Genomic DNA, 26,954 nt, shown 5'->3' with positions numbered 1-26,954 from the left:
ATACGGTTTGAGTTTGCAGGTCCACTTAGATTTTACATACCAAACGATGCTCTTCACCCCACCCATGGTCACTACCTAAGGGCTGCGAGAAATCGGGAAAGAAGCCCTTCAAAAATAAGTGAACATAGGAAAGGACACGTCACGGCTCCACTCTGTATTAAATTTTGGCTTTTGTGTTTTATGGTGGGCCTTTCAAAGCCCAAGATTTTCGTGTTTTTTGTTTTTTTTTTTAACTTGCTAGTGTCATCTTTCAAGTATTTACGGTATACTCCCCATCTAAGATCCATTTAGATATTTACGGCTTCCCTTTTTGAGAGTCAAAATCTTGTTTCATTCCTGTTTACATCCTCTGTAAAAGTTCAAATAGTAGGGTTTTTTTTTTATTATTTGTTAATGAGATGAGACAGATAACACATTTGGGTGAATTGGTTTCTTAGGCAACTAGACTTACCACCTCAGTATGTTGGTAACCAGTGTGCAAGTAGAAAAGTGGTTGGTTGCCCCCTTTCTTCCTAGCGGAAGGGGAAAGAAAGGCTAATTTCGGGGATCTATACTGCTTTTCTTTGAAGTGAGAGAAAACTAGAATCCAGTCCTGGGATCGAATGTCTTTATTAAAGAAATGAGTAAATGGCAGCGCAAATCAGCAGCAATAATTTTGGAAGGAATGAGGGGACAAGGTGTATGGTCATAAATGTGATTATTTCATGGTCTCAAGGTAGCTGAAGAAGTGTGCCTGAGGCCCACTGATCGGTATTACACATTGCAGATGCAAGGCAAGACTAAAACACTAAAGGCCAAACCCTATGCCTTTCAGAAGCCGAATCAAAACCTTACAGATTATCACAGTAGTCAGTAAGATTGCATCTTAAGAATTGAAATTGGAGTCATTTTCCTCAAGAGTTTTCAGTTAGGAGCAAAGCTACAAAGTGAGTAGGCTTGAAGGAGAATGTAGTTATTTCTTTCTTTCTTTCCTTTTGAGAATGTAGTTATTTCTGAAATGATTCAGTGCTTTCCCCTATTTTAATTTTCCATGATGTATTACTTCCTTTGTTTTATACTTTTAACTATCCCCAATTTCTCTGAGAAAACATATATTACAAGGAGCAGGATCAAATAGCAAGAGACTTATCACCTTAGCCATTTAGAAATCCTACTGTCTTATCGCAGATAATCTCAAATGAAAACTTCTAAGGTTTTCAACAATGGTGGAAGAAAGATTTATGTTTACTGATCTGGAGCAGGAAATTAGGTTTAAGCAATCTCTAAAGCTGATTAAAATGAAGTAAAAAAATCCACCCTCCATTTTGTACCATTGTACTACTCTCTGGTGCCCCCACCAGGCTTGTTTTCTGGAATTAGTTGGGGCCCTGGTGGAGGGAGGGGGAATCCCTGTGATCCAATACTCCACTGCTCAAACCCTTTTCTTTGTGGCTTAAGGGCTTTTGAGAGAAACTGATAAAATAGAGAGATAGATAAATAAATAGATAAATAAATAAATAAATACATACATACATACAACACAACTCTGGCAGATTAATCAGCACCACCTCAACACAATAGAGGGGAGAGAGCAAGATTAATAGGAGAAAAGGGTAGAAAGGAAGGGGCTTGAAAGGGAAGACAGTGACAGCAGGTGGTGGGAAAGAGAAGTCTTGGGCTTAAAGCAAGTCCAAATCAAAGGAGTGGATGCTAGCAATGGGAGCTCTCCAGAAGTTGAAGGTGCTGTATTCAAGGAGGGAATCGCCTTCGGAGTTTTTCTCCTGTTCTCCCGTTGCTTGCCCGGTCATTTTGCCAGCGCTGCCGTCTTTGATCTTGTAGATGGATGTATCTGACAGACCCAGGCCTTCCAGCTCCGACAGATCCAGTTCTGGAATGGGCATCCTCCAGAAAAGAAAGGAGCTGTACTGGCTACTCACAGGATCCCTCATAACTTCCTAGAAAGAAACCACTTGTTAGTGTTCATACTACAGCAACCTCTTCATGTTCCATGGCCTTTCCTTATTAAAAACTTCATATCCTCATTTCCTCTGTACATGATCCAAGTTCCCTAGAACAAGCTTTGGGACCCCCTACCTTTATTACCATTTTCTACCATTTCCTAACTTCTCCCCATCTTGGAATGACTTGCTTCACTGCCTACTTCTTCAAGTCAATTTGGGTCTGGTTCTCAAGGCCTTCTAGAATCTGGTCCCAACCTTCCTAGCAGTAGCACATTCTCTACTAGTTATGCTCATTCCTGTCTTGCTTAACTTTCTCTACTCTCTGCTTTTTTCCTCTATTCTCCCATGTTTTTTGTTGTTGTTGTTTTAATTTTAGATTCCCAATTTATTATAAAAGACTATAACCAAGAACAGCAAATGGAAGAGATGCACAAGGCCAGGGGTATAGGGAAAGGGTGCAGAGCTTCCATGCCCTCCCCAGGTGCACTGCTCTCCCACGTCTCCACATGTTTTCACCAACCTAGAAGCTCCTCTACTCTCCGTCTTAAAATAAGTACCCAAGTTTCAAGACTACTGGAAGAGTCCCTAGAATTCCCTAGGAATTCAAGTCCCTAGAGGAATCTTTCCCCCAAATCCTTATATTAGTAAATCCTTGACTTTTTCCTGATTTTGGCTTAATAGGTACCTCTAAAAAGGGCTTCCATGAGATTTCTGCTTTCTGTTTTCCTCCCTGCCTTCTAAACCCTGCTATAAACTCAACTTTTCCAGGAGAACATCCTTTTTTTTTTTTTTTTTTAAACTTTTTTTTTAAGATTTTATTTATTTATTTGACAGAGAGAGAGATCACAAATAGTCAGAGAGACAGACAGAGAGATGAGGAGAAGCAGGCTCCCTGCTGAGCAGAGAGCCCAATGCGGGACTCGATCCCAGGCCCCTGGGATCATGACCTGAGCCGAAGGCAGAGGCTTAACCCACTGAGCCACCCAGGCGCCCCTCCAGGAGAACATCCTTAAACTTACTCAGCTCTCTCTATTCTGTATCTTCCAGCATCTCCACCAACACCCTGTATAGTTTTACCTGACTATTACCAGTTTGGGGGCTACAGATCACTGTTATGTGTCTTGAATAGGGATAGTCTCTCTCCTTCAAGAAACAGAGTTTCCCTAAACGTAAAAACCAGTCGACTTTACACCTTCTTCACAAGTGCTGGGCTTTGCACACAATAAGACATTCAAAGCTGCTGATTAATTTTCTCCATTTAATACAATCCATACCTTGCCACCCCCCACCTATTAGCCCACAGATAAGCCCTAATAGTCTCTATTTCTCTCTAGCCTACCTCTCCTTCAAAACAAAACCCAGGTACTAAAAGAATTTTCCCACGCTCTAACAAGACCTTTTTTTCTCTGATCCCAATGCTAGATTATACCTGAGAGCAAATGGATTGGAAATCTCAGGTGAGGAGAGTAAGAGCTTAGATTGGAAGGAGAAAAGTCCCTCTTCAGAATTAGATACTTTTCCGTGCTTTAAGGAGTGCTCCTATCACCTTTTCTGCTCATTCCACCCACACCCTGATGTTATATGACTATTATATCTCCTTCCCCCTGCTGGTTACTGGCCAAGGGAAAGGGCCAAAGCCTTAGCTGAAATGTTCCCAAAGAAATAGAAAGAACATTCCATTGCCTCCAAAAATAGAACCCCCGTTTGAAAAGGCCTTCCTCCCAACGCACTCCATTGGCTCTTACCAGACCTTGAGGCTCAAAAATAGTGGCCTTAAATAGGTTCCCAACTGCCTCCATAAAATGTGAGGTGAACATGATAACCACTATACTACAGAAATTCTATAACCCCAGATAATGTGAACCATCTCAACTAGGGCCAAAAAAGAAAGCCTTAATCTAGAGCGTGGTTATGTGTGATTATAGGGGCTTTAGGACTGGAGAGTAGGCAGACTAGGATGTTTTTAATGTTAAAAGTCAATTGTCAATTGCTCTTTCTCTTCTGACGTTTAGGCTCCAAAATAAACCCTGGGAACTGAGCATTACTCAGCAGAGAAGCTGCTTAGAAGGAGGGTTATGTGGGGACTGGAACAGGGTGGGTGAGCATGTTAGAAAAGTGAGGTCATCATCCTATGCTATTCAGCTCTGATCATCTCCACAGTAATTTGCAGAGACATGTACAGAAAGAGAGCTACAAAAAATGGTTGTACCTCTCAGCCTACCAACTCCAGGCTTCAGTCTGGGACTACGGAGATTCCAAGATGCAAACCTCAGGAATCGTCAGTGTTACTGACTACAGACTGACCACAGGGATTTTTTTCCCTTTGTTTTTTCTGATTTCATTTCTTTTCCTTTTTCTTTTCTTTCTTTCCTTCCTTCTTCCCTCCCTCCTTTCTTTCGTTCCTTCCTTTCTTCCCCCCTCCCCAAGATTACCAGTTATTTGCCTACCTTGCTGGCTTTTTTTTAATATCCCCTCCCTTACCAGTCCCCTCCAGAGCAAGCTCAGTATAAATGCTGGGTACATGTACATTCTTTTTCTTTTTTTTTTTTAAAGATTTTATTTATTTATTGGACAGACAGAGATCGCAAGCAGGCAGAGAGGCCTGAAGAGAAGCAGGCTCCCTGCTGAGCAAGACCCTGGGATCATGACCTGAGCCAAAGGCAGAGGCTTTAACCCACTGAGCCACCCAGGTGCCCCCGCATGTACATTCTTTAAAAAATAGAATCATGGGGGGGGGGGAAGAACATACAATTTTAAAACTAGGAAACGTGTTAGGAGTGCCTGGCTGGCTCAGTCGTTGAACTGTGTGACTCTTGATCTTGGGGTTATGAGTTTGAGCCCCATGTTGGATGTAGAGATTACTTTCAAAAAGGAATAAATAAAATAAATATATTCTGTGCTATAACATAGTGTATATTTAGAAAGAAAGAAAGAATGTGAGAAATTATCTAGTGACTTCTGAAGCCTTCTAGGCAGTTGGACCCAGGTCTCATTCCCAATCTGGTCTTTTTTTTGCTGTACTGTGAATAGATAGTTACCCACAGTTTTATATAATCCTATACCAATATTCTCAAAACTTGCAAGAATTGTTTTGGTTCCTGAAAAACAGATATTTAGTGGATTAGGTGTTGAATGTTCCCTGTGACTCTGATCTGAATGATGAAAATGCAAAAAAGGCAGTAGAGAGCAAGCTAGAATCTGAGACAGGGAAAAAGCTCTTTGACAAACTAACTCCTTTTCTTAAAACAGAGTATATATAAAAAGTGTCCGAACAATCCCTGAATGTCTGGCAGACTGTATCTTGCAAATTAAAAATGCTAAAGGAAATTCTATGAAGTATTAAGTCACAAGACCTAAAATCTCTGGCTATGCCTTGACTCAGAGACTGTACAGAGGGTACAAATGCATTCTAGAAAGACACTCACACAAGCATGTATGGCATTTAAAATCAAGTCAAGAACACTGACAACACAGAAAATTTAAACAAAGCACCATCTACATTACATTACATTCATTAGTAATGAACTTTTGGTATTTAATATAGTATGGATTTAATTTCCAAATTTTGCAAGAGGTCCCTTTCCAGTAAGCTTTCTCTTCCCCTCCCCAAATGTTCTCCACCCATACATACCTCATCTTTCTTTACATCCCTTAAAGGGCTTGGACCACAATATACACTCAATAAATACGTCTAACTGTCCTTCATTTTAAATTAGCCAGATATTTTAGGCAAAGGTGATTTCTAAATATCACCATCTATTCTTAGAGATACATGATTAGCAAATGTATAGTATAAAAAGACACACTCTGAGCCACACAGACACACCCAAATACCCTTTGTCTAGACCCTCTGTGGGAATCCAAGGCCTGCCCAACAGGGCCTTGCTGTGTCATGCTGCCACCTTAAGGGGGGGTAGGGAGGAGGACAAGGGATGGTGGTTGGAGGGGATGGAAGCTCTCTGGCATCTCATTATATTTGCCTCATTCTGGTCTTGGATTTTCCTGTTGGTCATGTCCTTCCCTCATCTACTCCCAATGAGCTGCAAATAATCCTTTCCAGAATCTGGGACCATATGCACCTTTTGTGGGATGTACTGTTTTCAAAATGGGATCAGGCAATTCTCCAACACAACACAAAGGCCCCCACCTTCCTACTTCAAGCTGCCTCTTTCTTTGGAGCAAAGGTTTGTTACAGGGAGCGGGAGACTGTTAAAAGAGAGGTGGGGATTACTTTCAATATTATCTCATCCCTTCTCGCAAATTCCCTCCTATGGAAACAAATCAGTTTGGGGTGAAGGTAGACACACAATGGAACACGATGGGGAAAAAAATAAAGTAAATATGGGGAAGTACAGGTTAGAGCAAAACAGAAGACTAGGGATTCATCAAAAAACACAAAAAACGTTAAACATTCATCAAAAAATTATAGCTTGAAAAAGATACAGATAACAACTGAGGATAATAAAATACATAAGACAGATTATAGGAAAATAGATACTTGAAATAAATGCTGAGAAATGATAGCTACATATATATTGTTAGAAATTAATGTCTGTGGATTAGAAGGCAAGGATGGAGATCTTAGCAAAGAGATATAACAAGGGGACCAAAAAACCATTCATTGTTCATAGCGCCCCCTTCTCTCCTTTTGAGTTGTCCCAACCTTATCCTTATTTAGGGTCTTCAACCTAACCAGAAGTAGCTACTCTTCTATCTTTGCAACCCCTTGCCCCCATTCCCTCAATTAATTTACCTGTTATCAGTGAATTACTAGTGTGTTCCAAAGATGGAAGGAGTACCTCGGGGGGGCTCCGGCGTCTGCTCTGGGCTGGAGAAAAAGAAAGCTGTTGGGGCTTTGACGGCTTTGTCTTCTCACTCCCTCTCCCTCTTCCGTGGCTGAATCTATCTGTTCAGTCTCCCCCTGCAATGCAGCCCCTCCTAAGAAGGGCGGAAGGACTCCCCGCCCCCTCCTTGCCTGACTCGGCTAATTCAAATGATAGGTTCCAGAACACTTTAGGGAGGGAGAAAGGATTAAAGCATCTCCGTAGGCTTATTGGTCGGCACAATTATTCCCGAGCTCTTACAGCACCCCCATGCTGACTGGGGTGCAATGAATGAGCAGTTAATTGTCCCCTAATTTTAGGATTATGGATTAAAAAGCTTAGCTCTAGATAACAATAAAGGAGTGTCCCCTTATTCCCCAATTTAAGGATTTCAAGTTACGAAGTGTTTTATTTTTGAGAATCAGAAAAACCCTCCACCCCTTCCTCCAATCCCTACCCTCCTCTGGCGGCTCGCCTCCGCACCCTCACAATGAGTAAACCTAGCCCCGTTCCACTTTGGATAGAGCACGAGAGAACTGGGCGGGTGGAGTGGGGGTGAGGTGGGGTGTGTGTGTGTGTGTGTGTGTGTGTGTGTGTATGTGTATGTTGGGGGGTGCCCCCGCGAATCTCTCAACTTGGCTGGCTCCGGGGGGTCGGAGGGGGGCTTCTACTGGTTTTGCCCCGCAAGGCCTGGCGCGCAAAGGGGACGTGCTACTGCGGACCGCGCAACTCCGGGGTCCGGCTCAGGAGAAAGCCCCCTTGTAGGCTCCAAGTCTCCAGTCCGTGCAGCAGGGGCGGCGGCCGTCGGGGGCTGCCAGGCCCTCCCACTGCCCCGCGCGGTGCAATGCCTCACCAGTCCAGCGGGGAGCAGTGCGCCCAGCTCGGGTCCGGACGGGTTTCGTAATCGCGTCGCCGCCGTTTCCGCCCTGAGCCAGCCCCACCTCTGCCGGCCCGCCCTGGGCTCCCCCGCCGCGCTGCGGAGCCAGGCCGGGAAGCCCACACTGGAGGGCCCGACGCCGGAGCCCCCCCACCCGCCGCAGCTGCACGCCTCGATGCCGGAGCGCTGCTGGTGAGACCGCCGCAGGTGAGACTCGGGCCCGGGTGCCCGGCCTGTGCTTCGGGGCGGAGGCGCACCGGATGCTGGGGGTGGGGGAGGAGGGAGGCCGGGGCCGCCGAGATGCTGGGTGGGTGGGAGAAGGGGTGCGCTCCCCGAGACACAGTCTCCGTCCCCTCCACCGTTCGTGTGCTGCTCAGGCCCAGGCCGCTGTAGAGTCGAGGGCAGGAAGGGACTGGGGTGTCGGGGTGCTGGGGGGGGCGCGGGGAGGCGAGAGGGGGAGAAGTTCTCCTCGAGACTCACTGAACTCCGTGGTGGCGTGGGCCGGACAGAGCAAGCCCAGTTGGGTCCTGGAAGGGCTGAGTCTGAGCCCGAAGCAACCACGGAAGACTGTGACAGAATCCGAAAAATTCACAGCGAGATCCCAGTCCTGATTCAGCTTTGGGAGGAGCGGAGGATTTCTGGGTAGAGTTGGGGAGTGGGCAGAAATGGAGTCTGTGGGACTGAATCTGCTGGGGAGGGAGCTTAGGGCCTAGCCCTGTTTGCTCGTATGTGCCTTCCCCCCCCAACCCCGCAAGACCTTTCTTGTCGGGGGAGGACAGAGTTGGTGCTGGGGCAGATGCCTGTCAGTTGACTGAAAAGTGCGTGTCCGCCTACTTCTCTGTTGCCCCTCAGCACCCCTCCACGTCTGGAGGTCTCTACAAGGAACCAGCTGCAGCCCCGGGCTTGGAGCCAGAGTTGCCCACTCTGTTCTCTCAATTCTCTTTCTCTTTCTCTTTCTCCAGCTGCTTCTTGTGAAGGCTTGTCGGGCAGCGGGTTGGAGGCCTTGAGGCTGAAGGCAGCGGGACCGGGAAAACCGGTTTCAGGCTAGGACAGGACCCGGGAACTACCTCTGTACATCCTTCCTCTCTGGAACCTTTCTCCCTTCCCTCCTCCTGCTCACTCCCCAGTAGTTTGGAAGCTCCCTAAGCCCCAGTGTGACCTTGGTGTCTCCTAGCTCCCTATTTCACCCTTCCTGTTTGGGACTCTGGCCCAGTTCTCAGTGCTACTTGTCTGTCAGGATAAGGCCTTATGTAGTCCAATCCTGATTCCTCCTGCTATTTTCGCAGCCCCTTCCCCTCCCCTGGGGGTGGGGGGCCCTAAAATAGTGGGCATTGAATTTGGGTGCCTCTTCTTCCTGCGCTTACCAGCTCAGGACTTCATTTTTCCTCAACCCGCTCTTCTCTAGATATTTGTAAAGAGGAGAGTGGCTCTTACTTCCTTTTCTGGCCCCGTCTCCCCCCCACCGCCCACATTCACCCTGCCCAGTCTTCTCCAACTCTGACCCCACCGCCAAGTTTCAGAGACCCTTATGTTCTATGTCATAGGGAATGGAATTTCCTGGTCACTTCTCATCATCACTGGCCCTTTCGTGCCAAGTCCCACATACACTTTCCCTCCACCCAGCTCTGGCTAGGTCCCTGGAAAGGGAACAGAAACGTCCTTGTTCCCTCCACTGCCCCTTTCCTTCCCTCTCCTCTCCTCTTTTCTCTCCTCTCCCCTCCCACCCTCCACTTCTGTCCACTCAGCTTTGTTCAGAACGGTTGTTGGGAGAGAGTCCATAGTCTGTACAGTCTGTCTGGTGGTATTGGGGGTTTCCTCTGATTCTTCATTGTTTTCTTCATTCCCCTGCCTGCAACCCTTACCAGCTGCCACAGGGTTTGCGACAAACCCTGTGACTGACTGACTGACTTCCCCACTGACCACAGCTCCCCTCTCTGGACAGCTGTGTTCTGACTTCCGCCCTGTCTCATTACTCCTCCCCTCCAGTGGTAGGAAGGGGAGTAAGCCGAGGCCGAGGCTTCTGGGTTCTTCTCTCCCCTTCAGGCTCTATCTCAGTGTGCCTGTGATCTCATCCCAGGGTTATTAAAAAAAAGTCCTGTCAGTTCTTAGATGAGTTTAGGATGTCAGAGCATTGGGGTTCCAGGCCTGGAAAGGAGGCCTCGAGATTTCTGTTCATGCTGGAGTGTAATTGTGAAACTGCCCTGTTGGGAATTTTTTTTTTTTTTTTAAGATTTTTAGTTATTTACTTGACAGACAGAGATCACAAGTAGGCAGAGAGGCAGGCAGAGACAGAGAGAGGGGGAAGCAGGCTCCCCGCCGAGCAGAGAGCCCGATGTGGGGCTCGATCCCAGGACCTCAGGATCATGACCCCAGCAGAAGGCAGAGGCTTTAACCCACTGAGCCACCCAGGTGCCCCGCCCTGTTGGGAATCTTTGAGGTTGCCTATATCATAGGCCTGGGGAAGTGCAGTGAGCACAGAGGAAACCCAGATGGGCCCTACCCGGGCTGGCAGTGAGGAAAAGGGGAGGAAGTTCTTCCTTGGACACTAATGCTGTTATAAAGTTCCTTGTGTCTGCTTGGCTGATGAAGCTTGGGAATGGAAGTGGTGAGAAGGGAGGAAAGAACAGGTTCCAGCATGAGGGGAGGAGGCAGGTGGGGAGGCCTGGTCCTTATGGGGCCTGGGGCAGAGCAGAGTGGCACGATAGGACATGTGAAGAGGGTGGGGAGGCTGGAAAAAGATTCCTCGTGGAACAGTGACACCAAGTACACGTACCTACAACCAGTGTGCAAATGGTCTGTACCAGACACACATGCACAGAAATGGCTGTGCCACCAGAGTGCACACACAGGACACAGATAAACAAGCTGCAGACAGCCTTCAGGAAGGATCTCAAGGAACTGTTCGGTGGCTTCTGGGAGAGAGGTTGGATCTCAGCTGAGGGAAATGAGGAGGAGCAAGGTCAGGGAATCGAGAGGGAAGAAATTCCTCAGTGTAGGAAAAGTCTTTTGAGGTCCAAACTGCTGCAGTTAGTCACCCACAACCTGGCAGCCAAGGTCTCAGTCTTAAAGAAAATCTAGATGTTCAGGGTAAGGTAAGGAACAAGGGAGGGACAAGGGCGGAGGTCTTGTTTGTGAGAACGAAAAACCACCATTTCCTCTTCAAAGTCACTTAATTGCCCCTCCCTTTCTGCCCTAAACCCAGGGAGAAGGAACGTGGGGCTTGTAGCACCCCCAAACTGTGCTCATTTCTGCCACTAGCCTTTGGCCTCTCCCATCCTCACCCTAAATGCTTCTGTCCCCTTCCTCTCCCTTGGTTCCAGCAGCTGCAGCGCCTCTACCCCTTGGTGCCCTTCTGATTCTTTTCTTTCTCTGGGAGTCAAACTGGGAGGTCCTTCTGTTTAGAGGGGTTAGTGTTGGGTGCAGGACTTGGGCCTTCAAGGGAGAATGAGAAGATCTGGCCTCATCAGGAAGCTTGTCAAGGAGGGAGACATGGTAGAGGTGGGATTTCTCACTAACTTTCTTTTCTCTTCACTTTCTGCTCATCCAGGGTTCTGCGTCTGAGGAAGACATAACCTTGTGCCTGCTTGCTCAGCCTGGCCTGGCCCTGCTGACCCTCAGTCTGAGACGCTGACCCTCCCTGCCCAGCCAAGGGTACCTTGGACACTGCTGTCTCCAGACCCGTGCGGCTGAGTAGACTCAGGCTGTTGTCACACCTGAAGGGACGGAAGAGTGGGCAGTCAAGGCACCAGAGCAAGAGCCCTCTGGGGCCTCAGGCAGAGGAGTGAAACTGGAACCATCAGGGAACATGAGTGAATTTTGGCATAAATTGGGTTGCTGTGTGGTAGAGAAACCCCAGCCGGTGAGTCCCCCAGCCCCGACCCCCACCCTGGTGCACAAAGAATCTAGTTACCCGGGCCTGTGAGGCAGACACACCACCTACGATCTGGTGCCTAGAAGGCACGCTGCTTGCTTCCCTCTCCGTCAGGATAGTCTCCCTGGCCAGGCAGGTGCGTACTTGGAATCAAGGGGGACTGTGTGATGGAGGAAGTGAATTGTCCTAGCTATCACTTCCTGTTTTTGTCCATTCTGACTTGGGCAGGGGTTGTAGGTGGAGCTTAATACCTGTCAGTTTTTCCCATTGTTTCCTCATCAGCCAGAGGTGACTTGGATATGTCCTTTCTTTGTCTAGTATTCCCTCTGCAGGCCCCTGTCCTCACCACCCTCCCTATGTCCTTTCTGTCTATATGTTATTGGCTTTCATACTCTAGTGATTTCTTTGTTGTGATGCCACATACCCTTGCCCGTTGGGCCCTTAGCTCTACCCCTAGTGATTTTCAGGACTCTATTCCCTTCTTCCAGTTGCAGACCTAACTCCCCCCCTGTCTTCTCTAAACAGAAGAAGAAAAGGAGACGAATTGACCGGACCATGATTGGGGAACCAATGAATTTTGTCCACCTGACTCACATTGGCTCTGGGGAGATGGGGGCCGGAGATGGACTTGCCATGGTAATGAGAGAATGGGGAGAGAGTGATATGGGATTGTGGCCTAGAGCCTTTCCCCTTTGCTGAAGTGTGGGCTGGGGACATGGTAAATACCCGGTGGGGAAGTAAGAAGCTAGGATTCTAGTCCTGGCCACCAGCTGCACAAACCTGAGACCTGGCATTTCAGGTCTCTGGCCTAGGCTCCCTTATTTTTACACTTAGCAGATTGTTCCATCATCAGGATGGGGAATATATATGACCCAGGAGTTATTTGGAGGGCTTTTGCCAACAACCCAAACCCTTCTGTTAATTAAGAACTGCTATTCCAGGGCGCCTGGGTGGCTCAGTGGGTTAAAGCCTCTGCCTTCAGCTCAGGTCATGGTCCCAGGGTCCTGGGATCGAGCCCCACATCGGGCTCTCTGCTCAGCGGGGAGCCTGCTTCCTCCTCGCTCTCTCTGCCTGCCTCTCTGCCTACTTGTGATTTCTGTCTGTCAAGTGAATGAATAAAATCTTTAAAAAAAAAAAAAAAAAAAGAACTGCTATTCCAGTGCCATAGTAAGTTATATCATGGCTGGGTGTGTTGAGGCAGGAAGAAGGCTGCATACTCCTGTTCTAAATAACGCCAGATAACTCTCTTCTGTTCTCAACATAAGGGAAATGGGCCCGGACATAGTGAAGGAGGCTTTTCACTGATTGCAAAACTCAGAAAAATATGAGAGTCCTTCATGAGAGGTCTTAGTATTCGAAGACCCATTTTATCTCACTCTCATGAGAGTCAGTATGAAGGGAGACTTGGAGACTTCCTTGGAAGAATGGCTGTTGGTTTTAACCTTTTCAAATTGACTTTATTGCCAGGGAGTTGGGGTGAGCCTCTTCATGGAGGGCACAGGGGAGATTGCTTGTGCGATACCTGGACTTGGGGTGAGGGTCTCCCATGTGCTTTTTCACAGACAGGTGCAGTTCAGGAGCAGATGAGATCCAAGGGAAACCGAGACAGGCCATGGAGCAATTCTAGGGGATTGTAGCTCCAATAGAAACGGTGAGTAGAGAAACCTGTTCAGTACCTCCAGCCCCTGTCAGCATCCTGATGCCTTACCTCGGAACCCTGATCTCTGCCAGACTGGGAGGTGAGAGGAGGAAGAATGAATAAGAATGGAGGGGTCACGAATTTCGGATGTAGAAAGGCAGAGAGAGAGGGAGGTACAGACAGAAATCAAGAGAAGAACACCCTGGAAATAGTCTAGAGTCTGTGCTAGGTGGTGCCTTCTCCCTGACTGCCTCAGTTTTCCTTGAGACTTATCTTCCTTCAATTTCTTTTTTAATCAGGCTCTGCTGTCTGAAGCCTCTGCTCCGTGTCCAGCCCAGAAGAGATGGTGCCCCCTCCTCGAACCAGTGACCCCAGGGCCCCTCTTTTCCCTTTTTGCCTATTAGTGCCTCAGAAGGCTTGGGGGCTGGACTCCCTCTCTTCCCTCTGGCTCTAGCCCCTCCTGGAGATGGGCTCAAGGCAGCAGGACTGACCAAGTGACTACTGGTTGGCCAGAGGAGCTCAGCTGAAGCCCTGGACACTCTCAGATCTGAGATAGGAGTTTTCTGGGAACCTGGAAGGCATTCCCTTCTCCTGAATGACGGTCTAGGTGCCATCTGTTTTTAAACTCTTAACCTGGAACTCCTTAAATGGGGTAGGTGGGTGAGATTACCAAAGCTGAAGCCGGCTTTGCCGAGAAGCTCCTTACCTCCCTGCCCTTCTCCATTTTCCTCCTGGAATGAACTGAAACAGACGTCAAGCAGGGGGTAGGAGGGTGACCACTGCCTAGTCTATATATTCTTTCTCTTTAGGTCCCAAAACTTAAGCTCGATTTCTCTCTGCCACTACCAGCTCTTTCTCCAGGAGGCCTCTAACCCTGTTTCTGCAGCATTGTGAGTTCTCCAACATCTTTTTAAATTAATTAAAAGTTTAATTTAAGATGAGTTCTCTTAATTACCCCCCTCTTTCTACTACCTCTGCCTTCAGCCCTACCCCCATTAGGAACCTTATTGTTTCCCACTGAATGAAAGCTAAGGTAAGAAGTGGGTCTTAACCTGATGGGATCCCATTTAAGTCTTGGGGACCTGGCCTGCCCTCTGCCAATCTCCCTGCTGGCTCAGGTGAGGAGGAAGAGGGATCTGGAGAGAAACTCAGAATGCTGCAAAACTAAGAGGTATGTCTGAGAATGTATATCCTAACCATTGAGGATGAGAGGCGTGGTAGGTTGAAAACAATCTGTGAGGTTAGGGATGTTAGATCCTCACCGCATGGGAGCCGAGAAACCTCCAGAGCAAGGATTCTCAACCTCGGCACTTCTGACATTTGGGTTGGATAATTCTTTGTAATGGGGGACTGTCCTGCGCATTATAGGATGTTCAGTAGGGTGTCTGTCCTAGTTATGACAGCCAAAAATGTCCCCAGGTATTGCCAAATGTCTCCTAGGAGGCAAAATCACCCCTAAGTGAGAACCACTGCTCGAGAGTCCAGGTATTTTTCTCCAAAGTGTTTTCCCCACCCTACTCTCATCCCATCATTCACCCTAAGCCTGAGCCACAGATGAACCAGGCCCTCTTGCAAAGTAGGCTTACTAGGGCCGCACACAATGTTGAAAACGGCCCTTTATTTGATGTGTTGCTTGTGCTTTGCATGGGTTCATGTCTCTGGTGGATTGTACTGTTCTCCATTCTTCTTTGGAGGAGGGGTTCCTGAAGTGTGGAGGCATGAACTGAGCATGGTGAGATTGGGGAAGGGAGGGAGAAAAAAGGAGAGCCATAGACACCCAAGTTTATCCTCTGCAAACTTTAAGCTCCATTTCTGTGCTCTAGTCCTAGAACCAGACACAAATTAAGACTCAGGGAGTTTTGTCTGAAGACCAGGTCCCACTCCCCACCTGGCTGAAGAGTCTGTGTTAGGTGGGAAAATATTGCAGGAGGAGGGTCTTTAGGCAGTTTGTTTTCTCAGGTGTTTTTTTTTCTTCTGGCCCCTTCCCTTGGAGTGGTTAGAAAGGCAGAACGAGACCGGTGAGCTCCTGCCGGCTCTTGACTGAGAGGATGGGGGTCTCTCATTAGCTCAGCAACAAGAAGCATCCTATTTGATGGTGAGGGTGTCAGGAAGGTGGGAACTAGGATCCACTCTACCATCCATCCAGTTTGCCCTACCTGTAGTGACAGGTTCTGATTTTGTTCCAATTTCAGTGTATTTCCTGCCACTTTTCAGGGTCTAAGATTGGTCATACATTCCCAATTTACTCTGTTCCAGTGTAGCTAGTTGTTCTGAAAGTAGCTCATAGGTTGTCCTAAAGTAGCTTAATAGCCTGAGGGTTATATTCAATCTGAAGGGGTCATAGGGGAGGAGGATGGGGGACTCATGGACTCTGGTCACCACGATCTACCGCCTTATCCTAATGCCTCTTCTTTGGCCATAGTCGTCTTTGGTATTTTCTTGCCTTTAGCTACCTTTTCTAACGTGTATGCTACCATCACTTGAACTGTATTTAAGAGTGATGGCAAAGGGTTTGAGAGTCATAATTTATATTAAAAATGTGTTGGACTTTTAAATACATTTTTCAAATAAAAAATGTTTAAGCAAAGTAGTCACAGAGTAATCACTACAGGCATGTTTGGGGTCAAAGGATAAATACAGTTGATGAAGGTAACTGCTAAAAAGTAGCTGATGTGGAATTCTGTGCCATCTTCGCCCTTTGCAAGGACAGAAGGCCGAGTATTGTGAAGGCAAGGAGAAGACCACCAATATCTTCCAAGGGCTCAACTCCTTATTCTTCCTGTTCCCTCCTCTTGGCATTTATCTGAGATTTTTCAAGTCTTTAAACAATCACTTGTTTTTTTAAAAATGACTTTGGAAATGAAGCAGAGGAGGAACATCAACATTATGGAGGGGGGTATAAAATATGCTGGGGGACAAGGGGAGGGATCAGGCCCAATGCTGCTGGTTACACAGTTCAGTTTTAAGGTTCAAGAGATTTCTGGTCTCCACCTCAGATACCTCTGTAAAAAGACACAAGACCAAACAATTTTTTTTCTAGTTTTTTCTGTACTAAAAATATCCAGTGGGTGCTGGGATCAAAAAGGGTGGATAGGTTGAGATGCTGAAACCTTCTCTTGCAGATGAAGTGGCCATTACCTGCGGTTTTTCTCTAGCTGGGTGAGGAAACAAAATAGAGAAAAAGGGAAAATATTACAACTATATCTATATTCTTTTCCCTTCCTTGCTTCATCTCCCTCCCCAGAAGCCCTCATTCCCTCAACACCACTGCCCCGTTTATGCTGCCTTTTTATACTGAATTAACGGTATTGGATACCCAAGGAGAAAGATAAAAACTAGCAAAATGACAGACCACATATACTATTTTATTGTCCTTCCCTTCTCCCCAAAGTTCCTGAAATCCTGTCAACTGAGAAAGGCAGAGGACTATCCTTCCTGAAGAATTCTGAAATTGCTGGAAATAATCCCAGGAGTCCTTTGGGATAGTGGTGGTCAGGGACATCAGCACTAGTGTCAAACAATCCTGTTGTGACTGTCCTTTACTAGCTTTGTAAAACCCCATTCCTTCTGTGAAGTGGGGATAATTACACCTCACAGCATTGTGAGGATTGATCCAGGTAAAGAGTACATAGTAAGACCTCAAATACTGGATGTTGTTACTATTAAACTATTAATAAGCTGAGAACTATTAATATCTTCCATATCTATGATCAGCATCAAGAATTGTTGATACAGCTATAATTCTCATGATTTGGGCCATAATCCTCCCATGACCAGCAGTACATGTTGCCCATTAACCAACCCGCAGTTGCTCAAGAAATAGGTGGCATCAGCAGCCAAGGATGTGAGTAACCAGTATATTACGCATCAGCGGGGAAACTAGGTAAGTAACGCTTCATGCAAACACTTACTGGTTCCATCTCTGTGAACACTGCAGACAGACTGTTCCAAATATCCTCCAGCCCGATCCTGACCCGTCTCCAAAAAGCAAGGGCTGGACTGGGGCTGGGGCTGGGGCCAAAGAAGAGGAAGGGCGTAGGTCTGATTCTAGAGCTGAGAGGGGGTGTGGGAGTGGTGGTGGTAGTACTGGTGGTGGTCTGAGTGGTACAACTGGTGTCAGAGCAGAGACTGGAGTCCAGAGGGCACTCCTCCCGAAGCCGGTTGCATGGACATTTCTCATAAGTACACGGCCGATGCTCTGTACGGAGTTGGTTCAGTGCCCCAACTCGAAGGCGCCCAGAAAGGCCCTGCAGCTTCCCAGACCGGGTCCGACTCATGGTGCCTGACTGGCAGTGGCAGTGCCACGGGCCCCAGGGCATCAGCACCAACCGCAGATCCTCGGGAGGGGGCATGGCCGTGTGGGAGGGCTGCTGCCACCGGTTCGGGGTGGACCCGGCCATGGACCACTGGCTCATGGTACTGTCGGGGTGCTGTATTTCCCCCCCAGTTGGCTGCCAGGTGTTGGCTGGCACGTCTGTAGACATCCTGATCTCCGTCTCCTGGGTATTTGCTTTAAACTTCGAGCTGGGCACCCTCGCTGTATTGTAACCCCTGCTGAAAGACGCTGCAGTGATGTTATTCTTTCTGGCGTTAATCACAACCCCCTCTTCCAAAGACTCATCCTCCTCGGCCGACGACACAATCGACTTGCTTACGCCTGTGGCCACCGTGGAGGCCAAGAGCTCCGCAGCAGCCGGGCCTGCTAGGCGCTCGACAGTGGCCCCGACGTCATCCTCATCCTCCATTGTTACCTTCATCCTCCTGGGGCCACCGGTCCGGAGGGTGGTCCGGTAGTGGCGGGACATAGGGACCCCGAGGCGGAAACTGACCCGCTGGGTCTCGGTGGAAGTCAGGCCTTGGGCCCCCGCCGCCCGGGGCCCCAGACTCAGCAGCAGGGCCCAGAGCAGCGCGCCGGCGGCGGGGACCATGGGGCCGGCCGGTGTGCGGCTGAGAGGGAGGCCAGCGAGGGAGGCCGGGACTCCTACCTTCTCTCCCTCCCTTCCGCTCGCGACCCAGCGGGTCGTTTGAACCGCGCCCTGCGGATGGGGAGGAAAGAGGGGGCCTCGTATGCGCGCGCCACGCCCCTCCCCCCCGGCCCTAGCGGAGCAGCCCCCAGGGCTGAGATCAAAAACCGAGGAACCACGGCGGCCAGAACGCCGTGCCAGAACCGACCGACGCATTGTGATGCTACGGGCCTGGGCAAGTAGGGCACTTCTCGGAACCGGGCTTAAACCTCGCATCGCAGTTTATTAGCCGCTACGGATCGGAATTTACTAAAGAGGACAAAAGTACAAGTTTTGAAAGCACTCCTTCCCCGACCCACAGGCAACAGCTGTGACAAAGAAGGGAGCTGCAGTTCTTCCAGGTTTAGGGAGCTGACTCCCGGTTCCCAGTAGGCTGCGCAGTGAGTTAAGCCCTGGCCTGCCCTCCACCTCTTACTGAGCTTCACAGACTGCTAGCATGCCCTGGGTGGAAAGGGTCTCAGCACCTCCACTTACAGGGGAGGAAAAGGACACTCAGAGAAATGCGGTTATATTTGCCCAAGGTTCTGCAGCCGAAGCAGGACCAAACCCCGCAGCCTTCCCCATTCCCCTACAAGATGCCACTACATACACCCCTATAGCTGAACTGATGATCACTGGGCAAATGAGGTTCCAGACTTTGGAGCCTTGCTTTGAAGGCACAGTCATGAGAGGAATGAGATCCCAGGGAAATATGAAGGTCCTGTGGTACTGGGGTTGAGGAGGAGGTGTTTTAGGGAACAGCCCAGATGTTTCAGGGTTAGAGCATAGGCAGATTAATCTTTGCTTGGTTCTAAGGCCCTTGATTCTTTTCTTCCTCTAGGTCCCTCGTGAGCCATGGAGCTCCCGATCCAGCCTAGGAGAGAAAAACAAAAAAAGTAGGACCTGGGTTTTACTCACTGGTTTGGGGACAGAAGCCAGAGAATTGGAAGAGTCAAAAGATTGGGTGCTTGAACTGGTGGTCCTCAGGCTCCTTTGTCCCTTAGGCCCTCCCCACTGGGTATTTTCTCTGCTTTGCTGCCCTTCTTGACTTCTTAACTTCTACGACTAAGTTCTGTGCTGTGAATATTCCTTTATTCTCTGATGCCTCAGCACTTATATGTATAGTTTTGTGTGTGTGTTTTTTTTTCCTTTGTTCTTGTTGGATGCAGGCCTTAATTTCTTCTCTGGGTGGGCACAGAAGAAAGCATCTAGAAGCAGGGCCCCTATCTTTTAGTTCCTCTGCATCTCCCCCAAGGCATTAAGAAAGCTGGAACTGGCTTTATACATCCCACCCCAAACTTTTCTCCTCAAGCTCGGGACTCACTGTCTGACAGCTTCAGGGATGTGAACCTGATCCAAGGAGATGAGTTGGGCCAGCTCTCCCAGGCTGTTCAGAAAACGGATCTTTCTTGTAAACTTGGAACTGAACAGAGAGGAGGATAAACCAGGTTGTGTGTTGTACTGGGAAGAGGGTTCCTGGAGATCCTTACAAAGGGCAATGTAACAAGCAGAGCGTGGTTAAGGCTAAAAAGAGCCAGGCTGGGGAAAAATCTTCTTCATCTTGATTTTGAAAATGGGAGAGAAGACATCCTTGTCCTCAGAGCTGGTACCTGATGAAGGGCCGCAGCAGTGCCAGGAATGCCTTCACGTACCAGGTGGCATGGACAACCACCAGGGCACGCAGGTTCTTCCGGAGCCTGAAGAATAGGAAAGAGATCATTCTACTCTTCTACCTTCATGCTGGAAGAGCAGGTGGGGCTACGTTCTACGCTTTAACTTCCTTCACATCTGCAGTTTCTAGATTTCTCCGGCAGTGGGGTCTAGTCCCCCCTCCTTGGCCTGTAATCTGAGCTCCACCCATTGTGTTTAGCCCTTTGTGCTCCTCATTTTTAGGCATTCCTCTTGTCAGAATCCTTCTGTCCCATCTCCCTCCTGTGCCCCACCCTCGCAGAAATTCTTGGCTACTCCCCTTTTGCCATGGCTCCCAGCACCGGGACACCAAAAACAAAAAAGAAATGAGCTAGAAAAGTGAGCAAAGGGAAGATGGGGGAAAGAAAAAGGGAAAAGGAACATCTCGGGGAACAAAGCCATATGGGTCAGGTATAGAAGGCGGACAGAAGCAGAAAATGGCGGCCTGGGCAATAAACTAATTGGAGAGATGGGGAGAAAAGGAAGGGGTATGCCACCTCGATTTATTGGATTTTCACACATGGCCAGTGGCAAAGCTATTATCATTGCCATTATGCAGAGAAGAAAACCGAGTCCCAGGGAAGTTAAGTGACTGGTCCAAGGCAAATGATACAGCAGGTAAATGATAGAGACAAGATCTGAAACCAGGTTTCCCTAACTCTGAGAGCACAGAAGACAGGAGAGGCCTGGAAAGGGTTGGAGAGAGACAAGGAAAAGAGAAAGGGACTAAATGGAAGAGGAAAGAACGGAAAGAGGGAAAGAGAAGGCGTAGTTGTGGCCCTCTTGCCCTCGTGGCTCACCGCCGGTCGAGAGCGCGGTAACACTGGCGCATCCAGCCCAGAGGTGGGACCTGGGCCCTACTCGTGCCTCCACTCAAGTGAACAAGCAGGTAATTTTCAGCGACCAGTAGCTCCAGAGTTCCCACCATATACCTGGGGGGCCGGGAGGGGACACAACTGTCAGGGGAGGTACATGCTTGGGGTTTGGGGAGCGAGAGGGACAAGCAGGGGGAGCAGCAGAGGGAGAGGGAGAAGCAGGATCTCCCCCAAGCAGGGAGCCCAATGAGGTGAGGCTTGATCCCAGGGCCCCAAGATCAGGACCCGAGCCAAAGGCAGACACTCAACCAACTGAGCCATCCAGGCATCCCAGGGGGTTCTTTTTCACTTTTCCCTCCTTAACATCCCCCCCGGAGCCCTTCAGGGCTTCCACCTCACCTGAACAAGTGTTCCATGACATAGGTGTAGTTGGGGATGCTGCTGCTGGGTAGGTAACAGGAAGAGAAGACGATAACTGCGTTGAGGCCATCACCATGGTAACCTGGAGAGGACAGAGGGAAAATTCATTCAGTCAACAACTAGGTATGACAGACAGTACATCTGTTTAGCTTGAAGGACTCTGAGGATTTTAAACCCAGGGACTGAGTTTCCAACTTCAGTGTTCTATTCAGGAAGTCGCAGGTCTTTCCCTGCCACATATCTGAGCAATTACCTCCATGAGAGAGGACTTTCTTATAGAGCTCAATGACAGTCATGTCCACTCTTTGCTCCCGCATTCCTGTCCGGAACACCCTCCAGTGACGACCATCTTCTCCAGCCACATCCCACACACAACCCCGGCCCAGCCTTTCCACTGCCTCACTGGCCCCCAGACCTTCTGCCCGGGGCAGGTCATCTGAAAGAGAGGGAAGGGTCAGTAAGGCATAGTACAGACCTTCAGTATCTTCTGACTTCCCCAGGTTTCTAGAGTGGATTGCTCTAACCTCTCATTCCTCAGTTTTTTTTCTAGGATTTCAGCGCTAGTTTGTCCAGTGCCTTGCTGGTTTCTCTTTCCTCTGACTCACAATCCTCACTTTTTCGCTAGACACCGGCCTTGAGGTAACCCTGCACTATGGTAGGTCCATGACCCTTGTCAGTATTAGTTTTTTTCTAGCTTCTTCCTTATTTTTTGTGCCTTTCCTTGGGTGAAATCCTCTGTTCCCATGTCTTCAATAACCACCAATAAGGTGATGATTCCAAATTTGCCCCTCTAACCCATGTCCCTAAATGCTCAGAGTGGACACCTTTAGTTTGTGTCTTTCTGTCATCTCCAAGCCACCAGACCCAAGTGTAATTCATACTCCTTCTCTTCCTCCTCTCTCCCATATTTCCTTTCTGGATGAATGACTCCATCCATCTAGGTGGCTGAGAGAGAAAACTGATATTATCGAAGATTTTCTTCTCTGTCAGCCAACTGGACTCCAAATCTTCTTCTATATTATCTCCACTATATTCTCTTGTCGTTCTTTCTACTACTACTGTCCTGATTCAGGTTCTTAGCATTTCTCATCTGGCCTTAGTGCTAGCCTCCTGACTGGTTTCCATGTCTTTAGTCTGTTTACTCCATTTCACCCTCTATCCTACAGATAGAGCAAGCTTTGTTTTCTACCCCACCTTTCCTACTCAAATGGCAATATACCATACTCACTAATTCTGCATGATCCTTCCATAGCAATGGAAAACAGCTGCCTCATCTTAGAAAATGGTTGTCTGTTTGGCTCAGTTGGTGGAGCATGCAACACTGACCCTTGACGGTGGGGTTGTGAGTTTGAGCCCCATGTTGGGTGTAGAGATCACTTAAAAAAGAAAAATCTTAAAAAAAAAAAAAAGTATTCTGGGGCGCCTGGGTGGCTCAGTGGGTTAAAGCCTCTGCCTCTAGCTCAGGTCATGATCTCAGGGTCCTGGGATTGAGCCCCACATCGGGCGCTCTGCTCAGCAGGGAGCCTGCTTCCTCCTCTCTCTCTCTGCCGGCCTCTCTGCCTACTCGCCTACTACTGTTTGTCAAAAAATAAACTCTTTAAAAAAAATTTTTTTTTAAAGTATTCTATAACATGGATACACCATGTAAGAATTAATACTCTACTGACAGACCTTTTGGTTGTTTCCAACCTCTTTAGAGCCATTAAATCTGATCATGTTACTCCCTTGATCAAAACCATTCAATGGCTACCCTACGACTCAACAACTGCACTACTGGGTATTTACCCCAAAGATATAAATGTAGTGATCCAAAGGGGCACCTGCACCCCAGTGTTTTTAATAGCAATGTCCACAATAGCCAAACTATGAAAAGTGCCCAGATGTCCAATAACAGATGAATGGATAAAGAAGATGTGGTATATATGTACCAGCCACCAAAAACCAAAAAAACAAAACAAAAGAAACCCTGCCATTTGCAATGATGTGGATGGAACTAGAGGGAATTATGCTAAGCAAAATAAGTCAATCAGAGAAAGACAATTATCATATGATCTCACTGATATGTGGAACTTGAGAAACAAGGCAGAGGATCATAGGAAAAGAGAGGAAAAAATGAAACAAGATGAAACTAGAGAGGTAGACAAACCATAAGAGACTCTTAATCTCAGGAAACAAACTGAGGGCTGCTGGTGGGGGTGGGGAGGGATAGGGTAGCTAGATGATGGACACTGGGGAGGGTATGTGTTGTGGTAAGCACTATGAATTGTGTAATGAATCACAGACCTGTACCTCTGAAGCAAATAACACCTTATATGTTAACAATAAAAAACAAATTAAATAAGTAAGTAAATAAATAAATAAAACTATTCAGTGATTTTTCATTGCCTACAGGATAAAATCTAAACTACTCAGTGTGGTAATCCCCATGATTTGACTCCTACCACCATTCAAAAGCCCATTTGAGCTCATTCAGAAGCTCAGGTAACAGCTTGGACATGTGATTGCTGTCTGAAGTCGAGGGCAATCTTGTGGCAAACCTGGGAGGTCTGTACTAACTCCAGTCAAGCATCACAGGTGAACTCTAGGATACCCTGTTGACATCTAGAAAAGTGGAGAATTGGTTGGTGTGGGTAAAACTCATACATTTGGTGTCAGAAGCGTTGTGAATAGAGAAGAAACAAAGTTTCCCTTAATATTAAAATAGTCATGCTTAATACTTTGAACTCCCCAACATGTCCAACAAGCCATACTCCTACCCAAGTTGATGCTTCTACCTAGAATGCCTCCCCAGCTACCTAAAGACCAGCTCAGAATCACCTCTTTTGTGAAGTCTTTCCTAATGCCTCTCAGGCAGAACTGACCTTGTTCTTACCCCTGCATACATCCCTATAGGTATGTAGACCATAATCTTCAACTACACTTACTTGTATATGTGTTAATTTCTTATTAAACAGAGAACTCCCTGAGGGTAGGACAATCTTCCTTATAACTTGGTTCTCGATCAGTAATAGCAGATCACAGTCACTCAGTGAAAGCTTCCTTAACCAAGGACCCTTCCCACCCCTCTACTGACTACTCTCACACTGGATCTACAGACTCTACCTTTCCATTCTGAGGAAATTAATTTTGCTGACCTTACCACTTGGTCCCCACCTAATTGTTTCTAACTTTAGTCCCATAAAATCCACCCTGAGCTGCTTTAACTCTAGCTTCTACTTTTACCAGCTCAGGCCTCAGGTTTCTTGCCCACCTTCCCATTCAAATTCATGTCCACTGTCCAGCTGCTCGGAGTCTGAAGGTGTCTCCAATTCGTCTACCTCCAGGTCAGAACTACCATCAGGAGAGGAAGGTACAGAGTTTGTGGGAGAAGTTCCATCGCCTCCAATGCCCTTAGTCAGATTCAGTCGCAACTCTGGGGCAGAAAGACGCTTCCGCATGGGGCGTGGGCCACACAGGGCTAAAGTGCTGGGTGTACCTGGGGTTGGGATAGGGGAGAAAAGAATAGAAACGTCTGTGTTGGCAGGGGAGTTAGGAATTCCTGCATATGATAGTGATATATGGGGTGAATTTTAAAGAACTTCCATTGCCAGGGTGGGGGGGTGGTGGTCGTGGTGGTGGCAGGGAGTACCTGGGTGGCTCAGTGGGTTAAAGCCTCTGCCTTCAGCTCAGATCATGATCCCAGGGTCCTGGGATCAGTCTCGCATTGGGCTCTCTGCTTGGCAGGGAACCTGCTTCCTCCTCTCTCTCTCTCTGCCTGCCTCTCTGCCTATTTATAATCTCTGTCTAATAAATGAAAAAACAACAAACAAACAAAACAAACAAACAAACTTCCACAGGGGCTATTTGGGAAAGTAGCAGTGGAACCCCAACGGGGCGAGGGCAGCACAGCCCTGCACTGGCCGAGCATCAAGAACTTGTGGCCTAGATTCAAATTTACCTACCTGCCTGTGAACCTCTCTCAGGATCGTCAGAACCTTCAGAAGGGTCGGCTTCTTCAGGAAGAAATCTAGAGGGGAAAGATTACAAGGGGGGCAGAAATGCAGGTTAAATGAATCAAGCCAGGTATCAGTTTATCAATCCTCTCACCAAGATATGACTTTTTTTTTTTTTTTTTAAGATTTATTTATTTGAGAAAGAGAGTACACAAGCCGTGGGGACTGGGGTTTGGGGGCTGGAGGGCAGGGAGCACTGAGGGAGAGAAAGAAGGGAAGCAGACTCCCTGCTGAGTGCAGAGCCCAAGGCAGGGCTTGATGGCCTGACTCTGAGATCACCACCTGAGCCAAAAACAAGAGTCAGACGCTCCACTGACTGAGCCACCCGGCACCAGCCCTGATAAAATCTTACCAATCTTACTGCCTCTGCCTTCTTTTAACCCATCCTTCCTTTAAGTCCTAATTTATCATTCCCACCTTCCATTCAGGAGCATCCCTCCAGTCCTTACCTGGGGAATTCTTCATCCTGCCACTCCTTCAGCTCCAGTTCCCCAAGTCTCAGGGATGCTGCTGGGTGCGCTGCCTCGGCATTCTCCCCGGCCCTACAAGACCCCCGGGGGAAGGGATGATCATGAGACAAACTAGGCCGTGTCTTAAGGGAGCTGGTTTGTAGGTAGGAGACACTGGAATGAAGAGTAATGAAGGTACGGAGCAGAGCATAGGCCCAAAAAAAGACGTGGGCTCTTGTCTCCTGGACAGATACCCCTACCACACCCACCACTACCTGGAGACAGATGAACCCTCCATGGGGTTTAGGAGCCAAGGGAAGATGGGAGGAAAGATGGGACACGTAGAGCTAAGCCTATTAACCTCTATGGCATTGCTCCACCTACACAGAGTGGGTAGAGACAGTCCCCAATTCACCTGGCTGGAACCTGACAGACCTGCCCAGCTGTCACTAGGCAGAGTTGGGGAAGACAGTACCTCATTAAGCCTGCCTTTCCTCCACCAGCTGGGGAGTGGTCAGGGAAAACCACGACAGAGACAGACAGGTCGGGGAAGACGGTAAGGAGGAAGAGTGAGAGTGATTTGCTGGGAAGGAGTACTGGGACCTAAAATTTCTTTCTAGATCAGCGTTCCAGAGGGCCATTCTGGGGAGTGGGTGTGAGAAAGCAGACAACAAGGGGTAGTTTTATAGACATGAAATAGGTAAGTTTCCTTTAAAAACAAAACAATAGGGAACTAATCTGAAACCCCCCAGCTCCCCATTTCCTGCCTAGAGCCGCAAACTACCCCTTCCCTGCAGATTTGCCCTCTTGCAGTCATGTCTCTTCCAGGAAGCTGAGAATTGCCTTGGTCAGAGCTCGATGGTGGCAAAGTCCCTCAAGACTATTCGTGGCTCGTTTCCAGTCAAGTGAGCCAGATCTTACTTACCTAAGGTCTAACGTCTTTTCTCCCGCTTCTTGTGTGGTTCCCATCTTCAGGGTCTTCCTGCCTCCCTCAGCCACTTTGCAGCTGTCCGGGAGCTCCTTGTCCCAGCTCCCCAGCACTTCTGTGTCCTTTTTCTCTGTCTCACTGTTGTTGCTCTTGCCTCCAAGGAGGAGCGAGGTGTGGAAGGGAGGTAACCTTACCTTCAAACAGGTTTTGCCACCTCCCTTCTTTTCCCTTCCCAAGCAGCAGGTTTGCCCAAAAGAAAACCCTGCCTATGTGGGGGCGGGTTTTAGGGAAGAGAGGACATTTTCTAAAGTGTCTTGTCTAAGGGGAGTTGAGGAAGGCAATTTGTTTTCTCTTCCAGACTCCTTATAACTTGTGGAAGCTGCTCTTTAAAAAAAAAAAAAAAGAAAAAAAGAAAGAAAGAAAAGGGGGGGAAGGCAATGGTAAAAAAATTTTGGTTTTAAGACTATGCTTATAAAGCATAAGCAAGATTGGGAACGCCGTTATTAAG

The 26,954-nt window shown here is 48.0% G+C and overlaps 4 protein-coding genes across 9 annotated transcripts; 1 reads left to right on the top strand and 3 right to left on the bottom strand.

Annotated features, from left to right (window-relative positions):
* Positions 1-976: 976 nt before the first annotated feature.
* On the bottom strand, positions 977-9,305 carry MLLT11 (MLLT11 transcription factor 7 cofactor). Of its 6 annotated transcripts, none has more exons than XM_032302151.1 (4): positions 9,005-9,305; positions 8,121-8,278; positions 6,694-6,768; positions 977-1,934 (listed from the first exon to the last, which is right to left on the bottom strand). In XM_032302151.1, exon 4 carries the CDS (start codon positions 1,926-1,928, stop codon positions 1,659-1,661), a length of 270 nt encoding a protein of 89 aa, XP_032158042.1. In that variant the 5' UTR covers positions 1,929-1,934; positions 6,694-6,768; positions 8,121-8,278; positions 9,005-9,305; the 3' UTR covers positions 977-1,658. The 6 variants fall into 6 exon arrangements, with proteins under 6 accessions (XP_032158042.1, XP_032158043.1, XP_032158041.1 ...); XM_032302152.1 differs by lacking the exon at positions 9,005-9,305 and adding an exon at positions 8,398-8,946; XM_032302150.1 differs by lacking the exon at positions 9,005-9,305 and having other exon boundaries at positions 8,121-8,946.
* On the top strand, positions 7,708-15,065 carry CDC42SE1 (CDC42 small effector 1). Its single transcript, XM_032302155.1, has 5 exons — positions 7,708-7,847; positions 11,188-11,499; positions 12,037-12,147; positions 13,074-13,162; positions 13,450-15,065. Exons 2-4 carry the CDS (start codon positions 11,446-11,448, stop codon positions 13,146-13,148), a joined length of 240 nt encoding a protein of 79 aa, XP_032158046.1. The 5' UTR covers positions 7,708-7,847; positions 11,188-11,445; the 3' UTR covers positions 13,149-13,162; positions 13,450-15,065.
* Positions 15,066-15,325: 260 nt separating this feature from the next.
* C10H1orf56 (chromosome 10 C1orf56 homolog) lies at positions 15,326-18,245 on the bottom strand. The gene is made up of 2 exons (XM_032302128.1): positions 17,062-18,245; positions 15,326-16,305 (listed from the first exon to the last, which is right to left on the bottom strand). The coding sequence occupies exons 1-2, from the start codon at positions 18,076-18,078 to the stop codon at positions 16,285-16,287; spliced, it is 1,038 nt and encodes a 345-aa protein (XP_032158019.1). The 5' UTR covers positions 18,079-18,245; the 3' UTR covers positions 15,326-16,284.
* Positions 18,246-18,377: 132 nt separating this feature from the next.
* Positions 18,378-26,688, bottom strand: BNIPL (BCL2 interacting protein like). The gene is made up of 10 exons (XM_032302137.1): positions 26,444-26,688; positions 25,519-25,611; positions 25,019-25,083; positions 24,328-24,552; positions 21,331-21,513; positions 21,057-21,159; positions 20,643-20,774; positions 19,764-19,850; positions 19,478-19,576; positions 18,378-19,027 (listed from the first exon to the last, which is right to left on the bottom strand). The coding sequence occupies exons 1-10, from the start codon at positions 26,485-26,487 to the stop codon at positions 18,991-18,993; spliced, it is 1,068 nt and encodes a 355-aa protein (XP_032158028.1). The 5' UTR covers positions 26,488-26,688; the 3' UTR covers positions 18,378-18,990.
* Positions 26,689-26,954: the final 266 nt, after the last annotated feature.

Source organism: Mustela erminea, chromosome 10, assembly GCF_009829155.1.
Source record: "Mustela erminea isolate mMusErm1 chromosome 10, mMusErm1.Pri, whole genome shotgun sequence".
NCBI lineage: Eukaryota > Metazoa > Chordata > Mammalia > Carnivora > Mustelidae > Mustela > Mustela erminea.
The sequence above is the reverse complement of the archived record's forward strand: the minus strand, read 5'-3'. Positions and strand labels throughout refer to the sequence as shown.